The 20,396-nt window shown below is 43.8% G+C and overlaps 1 protein-coding gene across 3 annotated transcripts in view; it reads left to right on the top strand.

Annotated features, from left to right (window-relative positions):
• Window positions 1–5,769: 5,769 nt before the first annotated feature.
• LOC124595761 (transmembrane protein 127-like) overlaps window positions 5,770–20,396 on the top strand; it is a 39,498-nt gene continuing 24,871 nt past the window's right edge. Inside the window, exons 1-4 of one of the 3 annotated variants that reach the window (XM_047134648.1) lie at window positions 5,770–5,938; window positions 6,077–6,083; window positions 9,845–10,136; window positions 10,220–10,387. In XM_047134648.1, the coding sequence (XP_046990604.1) occupies window positions 9,860–10,136; window positions 10,220–10,387 (445 nt within the window). In that variant the 5' untranslated portion in view covers window positions 5,770–5,938; window positions 6,077–6,083; window positions 9,845–9,859. Of the gene's footprint in view, window positions 5,939–6,076; window positions 6,084–6,160; window positions 6,806–9,844; window positions 10,137–10,219; window positions 10,388–20,396 lie in introns of those variants that run through there. The other 2 variants (XM_047134644.1, XM_047134657.1) reach the window with 2 other exon arrangements.

Genomic DNA, 20,396 nt, shown 5'->3' with positions numbered 1-20,396 from the left:
GATCTTCATCTCCCACGTCTACATCAACATGCGTTACCCAACAGGTTTCCTAAGCTGCCTGTGTTGCAAAAAGACAACCTAAGACTTGCTTCACATTGCTGGATCATCTACTGGATATTCACGGGATTTCGGACAACAACGCACGTTTCGTCTGCCTGGTGAGCCACTTCCATGCTCATCCAGACCTTATCAGTGATCTGCTCCTCTCACTGCCCATCAACATCGTTTGGTTGCAGATAACAAGCTACCTGTAGTAATTAACACAAAAGTGATCCAGAAAATTCATGCACACCAAATGTAAAGGTATTTAAAAAAAGAAACGATCTCTTATTTGTACTAAAAATCCACATAATTTTATCATCATTTAACAAAAATGTTCACATTGCAGAATAAATAAAAACGAAAACCTACGGTGTTTTGCATAACTGGTGGACCTCACATCAAACAATTTTTATTTTATTGTTATACGGTTCAGATTTAGCTGTATTTCATACCAGTCTGATATCTTTTGACATATAAATAAGTCACTGTACTTGAAAATGGCCTATGGCCGAACTATGGATCATATAAACATAAAATACATTTCTAAAAAATTACCATGACTATGCTTCCAGCTAAAATAAAAATTAAACACAATCAGATTTTCAACATTAACAACGTAAAGGAAATCGCACAAATGTTATGTGTAACATATCGAATAAGGACATTACCTCTATTGTTCATGTGGGAGAACGGAAAACCCAAGATCATCTTCATCTGATTGGTCATCTCTTGCCTCGCCACATAGTTTTCAGTATCTTTACTGATGCTGTCCTTATCGTCTGATAAAGAAATTACAATACCTTACACCTTCTTCTATGTTTGAGCTTGTAATCTCTTTCCACTAATGGCTCACGACGTTCTTTCAATTTTCTGGTGTTATTCGTGTGACAGCCTCATTTACCAGATGCTCTGCCTCGCAACATAAAGGTTTTGTTTCGCTCTGCAACGTCTGCTTTCATTTGAGCCCAAATAAGTTCAGTTGTGTTGTAATGGCAGTGGTACGGTGGAAGACATATAATTTTATGGCCGTGGTTCTTTGCTAGCAGAGAACCACGGCCGCAAAATACATAATGTGTGTTCTGTGGCTTATATCGCTTCACTAATTCCAGAAGTTCTGCTTTCCGCATATTCTGTTCAAAGCCTATGTTATTATCTTTCAATCAGATGATTATTTTGTCTGTCCTTGCAGCAGCCGTTGGTGCCTTATTTAATTGTAGAGAACGGTATGTGGCATTGTCCATAACAAAAACACTACCATAGCTACGTCTGATAGCAAACGAGTTACGAACCAGTCTTTGAATGTATCTCCATTCATCTCCTTGTGGTAGTCGACAGCTTTTTTTTACTGAAACATCATCGCAGCACCCGGCTCAAAACCGTTCATAGAGCCAGCATGAACTTAATTAGTCGCCCTCCCTCACCAGTTGGCACACTCATGGTTGCATGGCGCGTGCCGTTTGTCCATGTGACGGAACATGCATGACGCACATTGTCCCATGTTTCGTCAATCCATACTACATTTTCCGGATTCTCTGCTAGCAACTCGCGCGGGAAATAACATCTCCATGATACATTGTGTCCGTGTTCTGTAAATACCTTTTGTTCTGAGAACTTTTTCCAATGGAAGCCAATTATCTTCAAACCAATGGAGAGGCATGACGTGCTGCCTGAGAACAAACCACTGTCCAACAGCGATGCCATCAACTTTTTAAGTGTCAGATACTCCTTCCTGCTGTAGTACACGCATATGTGTTGCCTGATAGCACTTTCGTCAAAGTTGTCTGTTTCAGTTACACAACACAATCTCTTCCTTGACTTTCCAGGTGTCACAATAATAGGGTTCGCATCTGAATTGGCAGCCTCCTTATCATTTGTGACACTCTTCACTGCCGCTGTAGAGATGTACAACGCCTGTGCCAATCTGTCAACCACTTTACTCATTGATATCAAAGGCCCACCATTGCCACTTTTCTTTCAAAGTAAACACGCAATCTGTGTATAAATTCGCGTGCTTGGGATTTCAGCTTAGCTCCATCCCCAAAAGCCCTCTTCTCTGCACTACAGGCAGCCATTTTCCACTTAAACATATGGCAAGAAACTCACAGAAGTAGAGGAATGCACATGTACACACACAAACCAGAACGTAGCACGTGGCGCAAGTTACTGAAAGCACTACGGTAACACTGGGACGTTGCCACGGCAATGTAAACAAAAGCTCACGATCTGACTGGCCGTAGTGGGTGCACGAAGCAAATGCGCCAAGAATGCGTCAACTGTCAGAGCTCTTCTTTCGCCGTATGAAGGAGAGCGAAGACGAAAAAGTCAACTTACATAATATTGGTGTCCTGTACCTCAATTGCACTATCAAGATAGTATCCTATTCTTCAATTGAGCTGTCATACATTAAATTTGAATCCCTTACTTCTGTTGAACTATATAGGCCAACTGAAGAATAGGAAACTAATGCTAGCTAAACAACAAAACCAACACACGTAATATTGGCATCCTGTACCTCAGCTGAACTACAACTACCTGTCCTTCAGGTGAGCTACATAAGTCAACAGAAGAACAGGGTACTAGTGCTAGCGAATTCGAAAAGAAGCGAAATACGAAAAACTTGTGTCCTGTAACTGAAGAATAAGATACTAATGCTAGCGAAGGCGAAAAATAGCTAACACCTATATAGGTCAACTGAGGAGCTGGATACTTCCTTCGTAGTTCAACTGAGCTAAAGGATGCCAGTGTTTTGTATGTCGCTTTTTTCGTTTCTATTCTTGCCACTGATATTTCTTTTCTACACCGACTGTGACCGACAGATGGCAGGAGAGTAGTAGATTGGAGTTCGTGTCTTGTGAACACAACACACATGCAGCGATCTTTTGCATGTACAGACATCTGCGCAGACAGATCGTTGTGTGTGGACCGGGCTATAAATATTAATGTGTCTATTTTCGAGTCACAGATAATAAATCGATTGTCTTCTGAGCCGTATGAAGAATAGGAATGTATCCTATTCTTCAGTTGACCTACATACTTCCAACTGAAGTACGGGATACAAATTTTTCGTATGTCAGCCTTTTCGCCTTCGACAGTACTAGTATTAACAGAATAATATATAGTGGAAGCGAAGGCGAAAACCAGTGGCAACTATAAAATTTGTATCCCATACTGCAGTTAAGATAGGTAAACCTATTCCTACAAACAAAAACCAAAAAGTAAAAATTGTATAGAATGAAAAAACAATTCTTCCAAAAATCTCTAACTCACTAAGGATGAAAATAAGTAGCGAATGTATTGGAACGAACAAAATATTTAAATTAATACAAGCGACAAAATACGTATACAACGTCTGTCCCTGACTTTTGAAAACACATTCATTTCTTTCAATTTACAATGATGACGCCGCGGCTTAGAAGACAATCGATTTATTATCTGTGACGCGAAAATAGACACATTAATATTTATAGGCCGGTCCACACGCAACGATCTGTCTGCGCAGATGTCTGTACATGCAAAAGATCGCTGCATATGTGTTCTGTTCACAAGACACGAATTCCAATCTACTACTCTCCTGCCATCTGTCGGTCACAGTCGGTGTAGAAAAGAAATATCAGTGGCAAGCGAGTACGCTGGCCGAAAACGTCAGAAGTTTAATTAATTTATTTTGAAATTTAGGAATTGAAGAAATTCTGTTGTGGTCTGTGTTCGCAACTTGTGTTCCAAAAACATTCAGACAAAACGCAGGAAACAGAGAGAGCGATCAAAATGCTATACATAGTGGCTGCTAAAGCGAAAGCATTTTTCGCACGTACATTTACTGCGAGAGTTGCAGGGCCACCCTAACGACTGGCCTAATTATTTACAGATGGATGTCGAAACTTATAATTGTCTCTTAACGCTCGTAACCTCTCATATTATACGAAATAATACTTGAATGAGAAGAGCAATTTCTCTCCATGAACGGCTGACGGTGACATTAAGATTCCTGGCAACAGGAAGGAGCTATAAGGACTTTAAATTTTCAACTGCAATTTCTAAACAAGCATTGAGTGAAATTATACCCAACACAAGTGAAGCTATTTACGCTGTCCTGAAGGATGAGTTCATGAAGGCAAGTCAAGTACATTAATTCTGTCAAGTTACAAATAATATTTTTGCTGATGAAGAATCACAATATTTTTGCTGTTTTAGACGTGTTTGAATCACAAAATACCACAAACTTGGCTGGTATATTTCATCCACTCCAACACCAGATCTTCGAGATTTTTGAACTTTTGATAATTATTTACAGTAAACAGTCCACAACGATTTTTATTATTACCGTTTCTCAGTTCGCCGGTGTGTCAACTTCTCGTAATTTTTCAGTTAATGCATTGTATGCAGCTGTCTTTTTGTTCCTGTCACTGTACTCTTTACTTTTAATCTTCCACAAACATGGGTCATTTCTATAAAACTCAATGAATTCACTAATAAACTGTCTAGAACACTGACGAGCGTCAGCAATTTTAATGCTCCTTGCGCACAAAGACAAACACTAGAATTAACAAGCACCTTTTTCGCTCCAGATTTGCGGCGATATCCTGTCCACGATGTGGTTTGAACCCACAGATTTGAGACAATTCGCTCAAACCTCCAACTCCAACTTCCAGGTTTGCACACACCTCATGTCGGTGCAAATCTCCTGTCCACACGCAACGATCTGTCTGCGCAGATGTGATGTGCACAGACATTTGCGCAGACAGGTTGTTGCGTGCGGACGGGCCTTATGAGTAAACTATGAAATCATTGGTCAAAGCTGAGGGATTTTATCCATGTAGGTACAAACAGATGGGACGTGGCACCCCAGACTTGTGCTGCACGTTGTTTTGAAGCCAGAGTGGACGCCATTTTAAAAAGCCCAAAACGCTAGCAGACTACTAATTACGAGTGCTTCTTGTTCATTATTTATGTCGTGTGCGTGCAACAACAGTTTTAAATACTAAAATTATAGAGCTTGCATGAATTACATAATGTCAGGAAAGCAATTTCGAACGTTTTCCTCTGCTTGACTGCGTATTTGCTCTAGCAATACGTCTCAGAGTGACGTCTCGGGGACGTTCCACTCAGCCACTGCATTCAACTACTGGGGCGTAGACTATATGTATGGGGGTATGAATGCGGTGAACCTAGTGGTTTGGGCTAGTTAAGATAGCGAACATCGGCTTCAAGTTTGTGACGTAATGCAACCTCCCTTATTTACCTCCGCGATTGTATCCCATTCTCAACTGATCCCTAAATATTATACCATCTACACACATACGATTTAGAATGGCAAAAACCACCGAAATGAGTTCGTTGTATAATTTTGTAATCGCTACGAATAAATTAATCAATAGTAGAGCAGAAACCTGTACCCAAAAAATAAAATTTGTCGTTCTTCGACCTCTTGCATGCTTCGCGCCAAGGAAAATGCACTGTTTAGTGTTTAGTATGCCACATACTCCGTTCCTGCATGCTAATGACTGTTGTTTTACTTTTTTTCGCTTATGTAACACTGGACAACTTCGGAAGGTTGACAATAATCACATATTTTCTGGGATATTTAAAAAAACAATTGGGAGACCAACCAAAAATTCAGAGGGCCTGGCAACTAAAGTGTAACACAGTCAAATACACACCACCCTTATCCAAAGTATTTGTTGTCTGAATGTTGGTACCGTAGATGTGGTTATACTTCAGGGCTCAGGCTCAGAAACACGGAAGAAAAGCAGCTGAGTGAATGACATATAAAAATTGTTTCTCAATACATTGTCATTTTGCCATGTTAAAAGATTTCGAACTTGGCTATGCTAGTAATAAGAAGCCATGAATGACATTTTCGGTAGGGAATAAGTGATTTACGTGACATTAGCCGCAGGTAACTACGCTGTCAGATATACGTCAAAAGCAATACAACCTTCATAAAATGTAGACACTTCTTAATGAACTGTAAATAACTCTTAACATAAGGACGTAATTCCATAGAAATTTTAATGATAGTATGTTTGTGTTGTAGGGATCAGGTATACGCTTGCAGTTAAAGTGGCTGGAAAAAGACTGTATGTAGTGGCATTCAAGGATTCAGATGACCATGCTATTAAATTTGTTTAGTATATAAACGTCAGTGCCCATAGCTTGTACGATAATTCACTAGAGGTTTTGACGAAGGAGATCGTCAGTACCATTCAGTTAAGACATCCTAGTCACGGCTTTTTGCGCCAGTACAAACCTTGTTTATTTACAGCCATGGCTTGGTATTTTGATGATGTAGTTATTTAGCTAATATAGTAATAAGAAAGGTAACAGACATATCTGTACAGGAACTGTGGGTACCATCTTCATGGCCGCAATGATACTGAAAACTTAGTATAGTTACTGTTTTTGTAACTCTGTTATTGTACCATGCAGCTGTGTCAGTTGAAACTATGAGTGTGTACATTGTAACATAGTTGCACCATATCCATCAATAATGTCATGAGTGCAACATTTGTTTATCGATTGTGAAGTCAACAATATTTTAATTTTTTGAGTGTCAATGGTACGTTGTCTGCCTATAATTAACTGTTAAGAATCGTAAAATCTGTAAGGAAATAAAATAGTGCTATCAATACATAGGCAGGTTGAAACTTTTAATTCTGGGATGCCAAATAGAAATGCAAATTCAGTGAAAGCCTAGGATTCCCAGTATATGGAAAATGGCTTGAATATCTGGGAAGTCTGTGATGTATTCAGATCTAAGTGACAGGTATGTGTGGAAAAAAAAATGCGATTTTGGATACAAAATGACTAAATAATACCATTTTAAAAAGTGCTTATTTATTATAGACATAATTAGATGTTGTGTGTGCTAAGAGTGCTTATTCTAAACACAAATGTTGCCTTTGGTTGTTAAAACTATTTCTCCATCCTATCCAATATTACACTTTGGTTGTTTAGACACTTTAAAGTGAGTACAGTAAAATGTTTCAGGATATCACAGTTTTATATTTATATTTTTTGTCTTTAACCTGTGTACATGTAGCTGAGAAGAAAAATATTGATGATTTTTCAAATTATAGAATCTTGCGATTCTAAGCCACATATAGGAGAAGACGAATTTGGATTTAGGAAAGGAGAAGGAACCAGGGAGCCTGTAATTGCTTTATGAATGGTCTTAGAAAGATGGATTGAAATCTACGGGAAAAACGTGCTGCATTTATTGATCTAGAAAAAGGCTTTTGATATAGTGGACAAGAAGATACTCTTTGAAAAACTAAATAAATTGAAATTAATTGGAGAGAGAAAAGATTGAGTCAGTTTAGAAACTAGAGTACAGAAATAGATACCAGTGGCACTAACAAGGGGCTACAGTAAGAATCTCGGGGGGCTGAAAATGCTATGCTTTCTCCATATTTATTTATAGAAAGTGCAATGCACCCAATAAAAAAGGGTGAGAAACAAGAAGGAAATTCATCAAGAGATTTATTTGGGGCATTTTAAACTATTTTTGTGCAAGATGGACTCTGGGGAATTGAGAAATGGGAAAAAAGTAGCAAGAGAGATGTGAATGTGGAGAAAAGCTATAAAAACACCATGAGCTGAAAGAAATTCTAATGAACAGCTGCTGAAAGAAATTAAAGGAAAAGGCATTAATTAACATGAGACAGGACGACGACGTAGTAGTATATACAGGGTGTTACAAAAAGGTACGGCCAAACTTTCAGGAAACTTTCCTCACATACAAATAAAGAAAAGATTTTATGTGGACATGTGTCCGGAAACGCTTAATTTCCATGTTGGAGCTCATTTTAGTTTCGTCAGTCACCTACGCTCAATGGAGCACGTTATGATTTCATACGGGATACTCTACCTGTGCTGCTAGAACATGTGCCTTTACAAGTAGGACACAACGTGTGGTTCATGCACGATGGAACTCCTGCACATTTCAGTTGAAGTGTTCGTACGCTTCTCAACAACAGATTCGGTGAGTGATGGATTGATAGAGGCGGACCAATCCCATGACCTCCACGCTCTCCTGACCTCAACCCTCTTGACTTTCATTTATGGGGGCATTTGATAGCTCTTGTCTACGCAACCCCGGTACCAAATGTAGAGACTCTTCGTGCTCGTATTGTGGATGGCTGTGATACAATACGCCATTCTCCAGGGCTGCATCAGCGCATCAGGGATTTCATGCGACGGAGGGTGGATGCATGTATCCTCGCTAACAGAGGACATTTTGAACATTTCCTGTAACAAAGTTTTTGAAGTCACGCTGGTACGTTCTGTTGCTGTGTGTTTCCATTCCATGATTAATGTGATTTGAAGAAAAGTAATAAAATGAGCCCTAACATGGAAAGTAAGCATTTCCGGACACATGTCCACATAACATATTTTCTTTCTTTGTGTGTGAGGAATGTTTCCTGAAAGTTTGGCCATACCTTTTTGTAACGCCCTGTATATCAAAATTGTATGCATCTATTGCATAAATTAATAGCTAGTGTGTGATAGTGCTCCATCTGAATTATTGATTGTTGGAACAGACTAATTTGTAGCATATAGGTTAGGTTGGAAGGCAACAATTTGGTTGAGCATTGACATACCCAGTGAATGTGTATGCAAAATCAAGGTTGTGACAACATACTGATGTGTAACATACACAGATATGTTTGCATTGTATTTAATGCCTTTTTTTGTTATGAAAGGTAAAAGTAGATTCAGAAAAGCTATATTAGATAATAGCCAAATCTCTGACAAGTATTTTGGTGCATATTAGGTACATATATTGTACATAAATCATTAAAAAAATGTAGAGAATGTGACACAAGGTAGCTTTTACCTAAGTAACATTGAACCAGAACACATTTTCAACTTTCTGATGGCAACCAAAACATTTTGCTGTACTCCAGTTGGAAATCAATAAAAGGCCAAAATACAATGGTGAATTTTGTGAGTAAATAGTTTTAGCAGTCAAAGGTGGTAGTGATGGCTCTCTAATAGTTTTGTATGACCGTTGACCCTACGTATGGGAGATTAACCAGGAAATTGTGGTGAGGTATATTACTGGTGGTGTAATAGTTGACTTTTGGTAGGTGTCTGGACATTCACTCTAAGACAAAAAGAAGAAAAAGTAGGGGGGGGGGGGGGGAGAGAGACGCACCATGAAGGAATTATCCGAATCGGGTGGAAATCGGTAGATGTGATGTAATATACAGACAAAAACTCTATCAGCGCCAAGCCGAATAACTGCCTGCGTAAGGGCAAAGGTTACATACGGATTATTGATTTACTCAGTTTGCGGTGCTCTTTATGTCAAATGAATCGTCCAATTGTTCTGAAATAGTAATTGTTTATTTGTCTGTACATATTAATCATATCAACCGATTCCATTCCATTCAGATAATTAGTTGATGGTGCATAAGTTTCTTTCTTTTTTTTTCTTAAAATGTATTTGAAATGGGAATGAGCACATTGTAATTTTTTCTTTTTTCAAAGTGATCTATGGCTGTGAACAGGAAGACGTAATTGTGTTGCTCATCTTCTACTTTTTTAAAATAAAAAAAAATCAATAATTCTATACCACTTTATAGTAGTGAGAAGTAAGTAATAAGTTACGAAGGACCATAATAAGTCATAGTTAAATTATTTCCTTAAACAGATGCTTGTTTTTTAAGCTATAGTCACTTCATTTTCAGTTGGCATGTTTATCTTTTATTAATACTAAAATTCCATGTGACTTATTTCCATTTACTATTTCTCAATTACACACTATCAAATTACAGAAGGTTTTTTTTATTTGTTTCAGATTTAAGTTTTGGAAATGCACAATCAAAATTGTTTTCCACGTCAGAGATGGTCATTGCCAAAGGACCAAGAAAGGAATTTTGTTGCAGCCTTTTTTCACATGGCTACAATTGCTTTGACTTGCACTTCTCTTGCTCAGCTCGGATGGTTTAGAATTCGAGGCAGTATCTGTTCTCCTCATTTAGCTGTGTATCAGTTTTTCAGTGCTGATTATCCAAGTGAACCGGAGCGAGACTACACATTCAGTGAATTTTCACCACCTGTAACTATTCAGTATTACCCTCAGAAAGAGAGTATGTTTCCAGTAGTATTTGATTCCTAGTGTCATTTAATTTCATTTTAAACAGAAGGGAATTATTTTTCTTTTTCTTTCTAGCACCACGGTGTATGAATCAAGAAATAGCTAATTTGATGAGGACCGTTATTTTATTGTGTTTCATGGCTATGTCATCCTCTCTTCTGGGTTTCTTCCTGGATATAATTGGGCCAACGACCAAAATACTGCGCACAATCAGAAGAAATGCAATTCCAAGCATTTTCACGGGTAATTATCCAACAAAAGAATTGTATAGCATAATCACCCTGTCTTTGTAAGGCAAGTTCTACAAGTAAATGAGGCAGAGAGAATAAGGATTCAGAGTCATAGAGGAAAATGAAAAGCGTTTTTTTTTTTTTTTTTTATTGTCAATAACTCTTTACTTTGCAAAATCTGCAGACACACTTCTGCACCTTGTATACTTTTTGAAGATTTAATGAATGAGATTTCAAATCACTTTGGTCACTCTCTTTCTTTCAGCAGATTACTGCCCAAACTCTTTGCCTTTACATATGTCTGCTTGTGTCTGTATATGTGCGGATGGATATGTGTGTGTGTGTGTGTGTGTGCGCGAGTGTATACCTGTCCTTTTTTCCCCCTAAGGTAAGTCTTTCCGCTCCCGGGATTGGAATGACTCCTTACCCTCTCCCTTAAAACCCACATCCTTTTGTCTTTTCCTCTCCTTCCCTCTTTCCTGATGAAGCAACCGTGGGTTGTGAAAGCTTGAATTTTGTGTGTGTGTGTGTGTGTGTGTGTGTGTGTGTGTGTGTGTGTGTGTATCAATATACCAACGCTTTCGTTTGGTAAGTTACATCATCTTTGTTTTTAGATACAAGAGTAATTATTTGTATTACAAAACATAAAATAAAATTAAAATAGAATGAGAAAGCTGAATAAAGCTTGAAATATACTGACAAGTTAGAAACTTCTCCTAGAAACTTTCTGTTTGTGGTTAGATAGTGAAACTCTTTGTAAGTGTGTCTAGCAGTACCCTGCCAAAAGGTTTGGTGAACACCTTCCCTTATATAGTCTTTCCATGGCAGCGATGCATTGGTGAAATGACTCACCACATTTATCATTCACATCTCCAAGCTTAGGTTGGAAGAAATCCAAATAGAAATGAGGGAAATGTAATTTCAGAGACATGTCATAGCTTATAGGTATGTAACAGTCCAATATGGGTTCTGTCAGTTTCCTGTAATTCTCAGACATTAGGTTTTGACTTCTTAGTATGTGTCAGCAACTGTTCGAAGGTAATATCTTTTGAGTCATAGATCTGACACCCAATGAAAATTCCTTCTGTAATTTTTGCAATACTAATTACAGGAATTTTAAGGAATGAAATTGAAAATCCTGGCCAGCTTTGTCCATTGCTTTCACAAAATTTTTTGTAAAGCCTAACTTAAGATGGAGTAGTGGTGACAGCACATTGTATTTGTCAACAAGGGGTTCATGTGACACTTTTTTTTCACTGGGATTGAATGTGTGTCTAAAAGGCTACTCTTTGACTACATAATGGTCTTTCCTGGTCCTACTGTCCCAGTGATACAAGGAAGAGCAATATTTTGTGTAAGCAGTCTGGATTCTCAGAAGTCCCAGAACAGAGTAAGTCTAGTGGTCTCATAGGTTTCCTTTAACTAAATGGAATGGGCCTCTGGTATCAAAGGTTTCTCATTTCCATTATGTAAGAGAATAGCTTTGAGACTACTGTTTGAGGAATCTTTAAATAGGTGCTATTCTTTCGAATTGTGAATTGTCCAAAATTTTGTAAGCAGTCCTTTTATGTCGTTACAGTATACCACACTCCCTGTTATTAAGAGAAAAGTGGAAAGGCAAAGCTATCGTTTATGGAATGTAATACTAGGATGTGGTTTTTTTAACAGGTTCTTTTCTTGAAGATAAGACCCAAGTAATTCTGCTTGGGTCCCTGATAGATTTAGATCTCTTATAAGATTGTTGAAAGCTGTTTGTGACAATCGCTGTGGGATACAACCAGCCTCTTAAGTAGCAGAACCAACATGAGCACCCCCCCCCCCCCCTCCCACTGTGGGTCCAGGGGTTAGAATAGGCCCAAGGTATTCCTGCCTGTTGTAAGAGGCGACTAAAACAAGTCTCACGTGTATTGGCCTTTATGTAATGGCCCCCTGTAGGGTTTGACCTCCATTTTTCAAAATTTTCCTGAAGAGCGAGTTAATTGGGGAAGGGCACCTTATGTGGTGCATAGTGTCCATAATGCGCCGAGACCTCCCACGTCCTTTGTCAATGTGGATCTGCACTTCCACTCATTCTCCAGCTGTTGGGTGAGGTCACCCTCCTGGGTGTGTTTTCCTCCATCCTCTATGCAGTACTGCTATCTGTGCTGTCAACTACAATGTACTTCTTAGCTCATTTGTGCCTGATAGCCAGCATGATAGCCAGTCCGTCGTGGTGGGTCTGCCATGTACCCTCTTGGTTGTAGCCGCCTGACCACACAGGGATTGCTCTGCTGATGCCTGCACTGTTAACACCCCACGTATGCTGAGGAGTACATGCCAGTCGCCCCGGAGCATCCAGACTCCTGGCAATGGCCATGCCGCCAGGTGGCCTTTGCTGTGGCTGGGTGGCGCCCGTGGGGAGGGCCCCTGTTTGGAATGGGTGGCATCAGGGCGGATGACACGCCATGAAGTGTAGTACATCATCTCTTGCTGGTGGTCAAACACCAGCAGTCTCTAAGCGGTCACGGTCTAACTTCAATGCTGTGAAATATGACCCCAAATCATCCTCCCCCCCCCCTGGCCGCACCATGGGAGGAACACCAGGATAAGGATGTCAGCGAAGCTTATTCACCCCGGTACCTCGTATGTACGAGAGTTAATGGGGAATCTTTTTTGTCAATAAAACCTCAGTTTTTTGTGGAGCATTTAGAGGACAATTTTGGGGAGGTGGAGGGCTTGTCCAAAATGCGGTCAGGGTTGGTCTTGATCAAAACGGCATCTGCCCAGTCACGGGCGCTACTCGCTTGTGACAAGCTGGGGGATGTTCCCGTTTCCATCACGCCTCATAAGAACTTAAATATGGTCCAGGGTATCACATTTCACAGGGACCTTCTTTTGCAATCTTATGATGAGCTGCACACCAATTTAGAGCAGTGAGGTGTCTGTTTCGTCCGGCGCATCCACCAAGGTCCGAGGGATAATCAGGTTGCCAATGGCGCCGTCATCTTGGCCTTCGAGGGTGACATATCTGAGAAGGTCAAGGTGATGGTCTACTGCTGTGATGTAAAGCTATATGTCCCTCCCCCAATGCAGTTCTTTAAGTGCTGGAAGTTATGTCATATGTCTTCCTGCTGTACTTCCAGCATCACCTATCCGAATTGTGGATGTCCTCCACATCCCGATACTCCCTGTGCCCCACCTCCCATCTGTGTCAACTGCAGAGAGCACCATTCGCTTTGTTTGCCAGACTGCAGGATTTGCCAGAAAGAAAGAAACGTACTGGAATAAAAGACCCTGGACCGACTGACCTGCACTGAGGCTAAGAGAAAATATGAGAGGATACATCCTGCGCATATGATGTCAAACTACGCTGCCGCTATGACATCGGTCTACTGTCGTCCGTTCCACCGTGTACAGTTGGCTCTGAGCCGTCAGACTCCACCTGCTCCCTTTATGGTTAGGGGCACTTCCCTCCCTATTGCTCCTGCACAACCTACTTCAGGAGCAACACTCCCCCTCCCTGCCCCCAACCATGGGGGACGTCGGTCCCCACTTGCCAGCCAGAGAAGCGTAAGTCTTCTTCGGCTCCTCTCAACAGGAAGGGATCCCTTGGATCACCCCCTTGCCAGGTTCCCGCCAGTGGCTGAAGCAACCACAGGTAGCTGGTCATAGGGCTTCATGTTCCTCCTCATTCCCTGAGACTGAATAAGTGAAGCCCTCCCAGCCGGACAAACCTATGGAGCAGTGAGAGAAACCTAAAAAGAAAACAACCCCCAAGAACCAATGCACTGTGGTGGCACCCACACCATCACTACCTACAAGCTCTGTGTCTGAGGATGAAGTGGAGATTCTGGCGTCCACTGAGGACCTAGATCTCTCTTCTTCAGTGTGCCCCCAGCAAAAGCCAGTCCCTTAGTGGTCGCCAGAAGTCGCTGAGGCAAGTAAAGAGCGTCAACAAGCTCTACAGCACTTCCCTAGAGTACCTAATAGCCTTTAAGTGGCTCCGTGCCCGTGTTCGCCAGCTTTTAAAATGACGGAAATAGGAGTGTTGGGAGAGATACGTGTTGACCATTGGGTGCCATACGTCACCTTTGCAAGTCTGGACGAAGGTCAGATGTTTTTGTGGGTACCAGACTCTGACAGGTGTCACTGGCATTAACATTCAATGGCATGTTATCTGCCTACGCAAACGCAATTGCTGAGCACTATGCTTGAGCCTCTGTGTCGAAGAACAACCCCCCAGCCATTCGCACCCTCAAACGGCGGATGGAAAAGAAAGTTTCGTTCACTACGTGCCACAGTGAACCCTATAATGCCCCATTTACAGAGTGGGAGCACCTCAGCGCCCTTGCACATTGCCCCGGCACAGCTCCTGGACCGGATCGAATCCACAGTCAGATGATTAAACATCTCTCGTATGACTACAAGTGACATCTCCTCGTCATCTTCAACTGGATCTGGTGTGATGGTGTCTTTCCATTTCAATGGTGGGAGAGCACCATCATTCCGGTGCTAACACCCAGTCAAAACCCACTTGATGTGGACAGCTACCAGCCTATCAGCCTCACCAACTTTCTTTGTAAGCTGCTGGAACGTATGGCGTGTCGGTGGTTTGGTTGGGTCCTGGAGTCACGTGGCCTACTGGCTCCATGTCAGGGTGGCTTCCACCGTGGTCGCTCTACCACTGATAATCTTGTGTCCCTCAAGTCTGCCATCCAAACGGCCTTTTCAAGATGCCATCTGGTTGCCGTTTTTTTCTTTTACTTATGTAAAGTATACGACACGAATTGGCGTTGTCATATCCTTGCCACATTGTATGAGTGGGGTCTCCTCAGTCCGCTCCCAGTTTTTATCCAAAACTTCCTGTCGCTCCGTACTTTCCATGTCCAATTCAGTGCCTCCTATAATTAGTTCCCCCTGTATTCATGAGAATGACATTCCGCAGGGCTCTGTATTGAGTGTCTTTCTATTTTTAGTGGCTATTAACGGTGTGGCAGCAGCTGTAGGACTGTCGGTCTCACCTTCTCTGTATGTGGATGACTGCATTTCGTACTGCTCCTCCAGTACCGGTGTTGCTGAGCAGCGCCTGCAGGGAGCCATTCACAAGGCGCAGTCATGGGCTCAAGCCCATGGCTTCCAGTTTTCAGCCGTGAAGTCATGTTTCATGCATTTCTGTCGGCATCGCACCATTCATCCAGAACCAGAACTGTATCTTAATGACAATACACTCCCTGTAGAGGAGGCATATTGATTCTTTAGACTGGTTTTCAGTGCCCAATTGACTTGGCTACCTCACTTTCATCAGCTTAAGTGGCAGTGCTGGCAGCACCTCAATGCCCTCCGTTGCCTGAGCAACACCAACTGGGGTGCAGATCACCCTACACTTTTGCATCTCTACAGAGGCCTTGTTCAATCCTGCCTTGGCTATGGGAGTCTGGTTTACGGTTTGGCGGCACCCTCAGCAATGTGTTCACTTGAACCAGTGCACCATCGTGGTGTTCGCTTAGTGACGGGAGCTTTTAGAATGAGTCCAGTGACCAGTGTCCTGGTAGAGGCCGGAGTCCCTCCATTGAAGGTTAGGCATGCACAACTGCTCGCCAGTTACGTTGCACACATTTGTAGTTCTCCTGTGCATCTGAATTACCGTCTCCTTTTCCCAATCAATGCGGTTCATCTCCCGCATTGGTGGCCCAGGTCAGGGCTTATGATTGCGGTTCGCGCCCGGTCCCTTCTGTCAGAACTGGATTTCTTCCCGCTACCACCTCTCCTTGTGGTCCATTAACGTATACCTCCATGGTGTATGCCTAGGCTGCAGATTCTTCTGGACCTTTCACATGGCCCTAAGGACTCCGTTAAACCTGCGGATCTCCGCTATCACTTCCTCTCGGTTCTCGACATGTACCAGGGCCATGAAGTGGTTTACATCGATGGCTCAATGGCTGATGGTCTTGTAGGCATTGCGTATGTTGATGGAGGACATATTGAACAGCACTCCTTGCCAGGTGGCTGCAGTGTTTTCACTGCTCTTGATCACATCAGTTCTTGCCCTGGCAAGTCATTTCTCCTGTATACTGACTCCTTGAGCAGCGTACCAGCTATCGAGCAGTGCTACCCTCGCCGTTCTTTGGTAGCATCCATTTAGAGTCCATCTATGCCCTGGAATGGTCCCGTCATTTAGTGATGTTTGTGTGGACCCCAGGACACGTTGGAATCACAGGCAACGAACCTGCCCCCCCCAGGGGATCCACAACTCTTTTGTGGATACGTGCGTAGCGAGCACGGGGCCCCGAGCTAATGTGGCCTTCCTTCCTTTCCGGGCTGCATACCTTCCCTTTCCGCATCCTTCCCCATCCCCTGTCTTCACCCCCCCCCCCCGCCCCCCCCCCCCTCACCTCTGGCTCTTTCCTTCACTTTCTCCCCCTCTGGGAGTATGGTTTGCGCCTACGTCCGGAGACGGACGCTTGTAAATGTACCGCATTCTTCTTCTTCCTTGCTTGTATGTCTTCTTCCTTCCTTTGTCCTTCTCTTTTCCTTACCTCTTCTCTTTACCCTTTTCTCCGCTGTGGCGTTTGAGACCCCCTCTTCTTTCCTTTCCCTTTCTCTTTCTTCCTCCCTGTGCGTGTCTGAAGGCCGACCCACGCACTTCCATGCGTAGCCGGTGACGGGGTAACGCGTAATTCCCCGCCCCGGGTAGACAGGTAGGACACGTATGTACCCCCTGGTAAAGGCCAGGCCCAGGGAGGGGTGATTACCCGAGCTGATACCTTCCGAAAGTGCCGATTGGTCCCTCCGTCCGTTTGTCGGGAGGTGTGACCTGAGGTGTGAACAATCACCTAAGGCGGGAGTGCCCTCGGTGAGGGCCCCCACAAGGGAGGAGCGCGCCATCGGAGACGCCGGTAATCATGGGGGATTCTTCCGCAATGGTTTCCTCACCTTCCACTATGTCTGCTCACAAACGTAAGTTCACTGAGTCTCAGCCACAGACGGTTCTTCCATCGTTGCCACAGTTCCTTGTTGTTTCTCGGTCTGACGAAGGTCACGACTTTTCCACGGTCAACCCTTTCATTATTCAGAAAGGTGTCGACGCAATTGCGGGTCCTGTAAAGTCTTGTTCCAGATTACGGAATGGTACCCTGTTGTTAGAAACACACAGTGCCCTCCAGGCTCAAAAATTGCTGCGTACTTCTCTGCTCCACACCTTCCCTGTCCGGGTGGAACCGCACCGTACCTTAAATTCCTCGCGTGGAGTCGTTTATACACGCTCCCTCGATGGATTGTCTGACGAAGAAATTCAGCACTACCTGTCTGACCAGGGCGTCACCGCTGTTCATCGGGTTATGAAAAGGGTTGACTCGAACATCATTCCAACCCGCACTGTCTTCTTGACATTTGACAAAGTTCAACTCCCATCAGAAATCAAAGCAGGCTATGAGATAATTTCCGTTCGCCCTTATGTCCCAAACCCTACGCGTTGCTATCGATGTCAGCAGTTCAATCACACCAGCCAGTCCTGTTCCAATCCGGCCAAATGTGTTACGTGTGGCAAGGATGCCCATGAGGGTGCTTGTCCACCTCCATCCCCTCACTGCATCAACTGTATGGGTGACCACGCTGCTTCCTCTCGAGATTGCCCCGTTTTTAAGGATGAAAAGCTCATCCAGGAAATAAGAGTGAAGGAAAAGGTGTCGACCTTTGCTGCTCGAAAGTTACTCGCCAGTCGACAGCCCACCGTGCCTCAGAAAGGAAAATACAGCACTGTCCTTGCTTCTCCTCGGCCAACAAAGGAGGCGGCCACGCAGACTTGCGACCTCACATTTAGTACCACGGTCGTCAGATCGGCCAGCGCAAAGATCGCCCGTTCAACCTCACCACTTTCGCCTGCCCACTCTATGGCTCACCCTTCGTCGGGTTCTGCTAAATCTCGAGCCCAAAAGTCAGACGCCAAGTCTTCGAAAAAAGAGCATTCTCGTGAAGAGTTTTTACGTACTGCAACTTCACAACCATCGGTTCCTCCTTCATCTAAACATCATACCTCCAAGAAGGCTACGAAGAAACACAGTTCCTCTCCTTCTCCGCCAAGGCGTGTCCCAACTACAGCACCATCTGGCGGAAATCGCCCTCGGCCATCTTCCGTGTCGCCGAGGCGCACTGCTGGTGGCCGGTCAACTGGCCGATCGTTGGAGGCAGGAGCTGCTCCTGACCAACCTATGGATCAGGATCTTCTGCCTTCGACTGAATGCCATTCCATGCTGTCGGTCGCAAGCTCTGAGCAGTCGTTGAGTTGACAGCACCCTTGGTCACGTTTCTCCATTTTCTGTTCACCCTATGTCCATTATCCACTGGAATATCCGCGGCATTCGCGCCAATCGGGATGAATTGTCGATCCTCTTACGATCCTACTCGCCGGTCATCTTCTGTCTTCAGGAAACAAAGCTGCGTCCCCATGACCGCTTTGTTCTCCCTCATTTTCAGTCCGTCCGATATGACCTCCCCTCTGTTGAAGGCACTCCAGCCCATGGAGGACTCATGATTCTGCTCCATGATACTCTCCATTATCACCCAATCCCCTTAAACAGTTCCTTCCAAGCTGTCGCCGTCCGTCTTTCCCTTTCTGGATACACGTTCTCTCTATGTACGGTATACATTCCATCGTCTACACCACTGGCACGAGCTGATCTCCTTCATCTTCTTGATCAGCTTCCACCCCCCTATTTGCTGGTTGGGGACTTCAATGCCCATCACCCGCTTTGGGGATCTCCACATCCTTGTCCACGTGGCTCACTATTGCTAGACGTCTTCCACCAAGCGGATCTAGTCTGCCTCAACACTGGGGTCCCCACATTTTTGTCTGCCTCCACGGCAAATTTATCTCATTTGGACCTTGCGGTCGGTACTGTTCTGCTAGCCCGGCGCTTCGAATGGTTCGCCCTTGATGATACACACTCGAGTGACCACTTTCCATGTGTCCTTCGACTGCAGCCTCAACTGCCATATACGCGCTCGCGACGCTGGAAGTTTGCCCAAGCCGATTGGACACTTTTTTCGTCTCTAGCGACATTCGATGACCGTCGCTTTCCCAGCGTCGACGATGAGGTCACACATTTTACCGACGTTATTCTCACAGCTGCGGAACGTTCAATACCACGCACCTCCGAATTGCCCCGGCGCCCCCCAGTTCCTTGGTGGAACGAGGCATGCCGTGACGCAATACGTGAGCGGCGACGTGCTCTTCGCATTTTCCGTCACCATCCTACTTTAGCCAACTGTATCCGATATAAGCAGCTCCGTGCGCGATGCCGTCGCGTCATCCGCGATAGCAAGAAGGCAAGCTGGCAATTCTTTATTAGCTCATTTAACACCTTCACTCCCTCCTCGGAAGTTTGGAGTTGGCTTCGACGGTTCTCAGGCGCGCCTAGTTTCTCCCCGGTCTCTGGGCTCACTGTCGCGCATGATACCTTAGTGGACCCCGTCGCAATTTCTAACTCATTGGGTCAGCACTTTGCTGAGATTTCGAGCTCTTCAAATTACCCACCAGCGTTTCTCCCGAAGAAACGTGCAGCGGAAGTGTGACATCTTGCTTTCTCCTCTCAAAATCGCGAAAGCTACAATACTGTTTTCTCCATGCACGAACTCCAACATGCACTCTCTTCTTCTCGCTCCTCCGCCCCAGGACCGGATGGTATCCATGTCCAAATGTTGCTGCATTTATCAACCCATAGCCTGCGTTGCCTCCTTCGCCTTTATAATCGAATTTGGACCGACAGTACCTTTCCCAGGCGATGGCGGGAAGCTATTGTCGTTCCCGTTCCGAAACCTGGAAAGGACAAACATCTCCCCTCTAGCTATCGCCCCATTTCTCTCACGAGTAGTGTCTGTAAGGTTTTGGAGCGTATGGTGAATTACCGTTTAGCTTGGTGGCTGGAATCCCGCAGTCTTTTAACACCAGCCCAGTGCGGATTCCGACAACATCGTTCTGCCGTTGACCATCTTGTTGCTCTCTCCACTTATATCATGAACAATTTCCTCCGGAAACGCCAAACGGT

The sequence above is a fragment of the Schistocerca americana genome, chromosome 1 (genome assembly GCF_021461395.2).
Source record: "Schistocerca americana isolate TAMUIC-IGC-003095 chromosome 1, iqSchAmer2.1, whole genome shotgun sequence".
NCBI classification, from domain to species: Eukaryota; Metazoa; Arthropoda; class Insecta; order Orthoptera; family Acrididae; genus Schistocerca; species Schistocerca americana.
The sequence above is the reverse complement of the archived record's forward strand: the minus strand, read 5'-3'. Positions and strand labels throughout refer to the sequence as shown.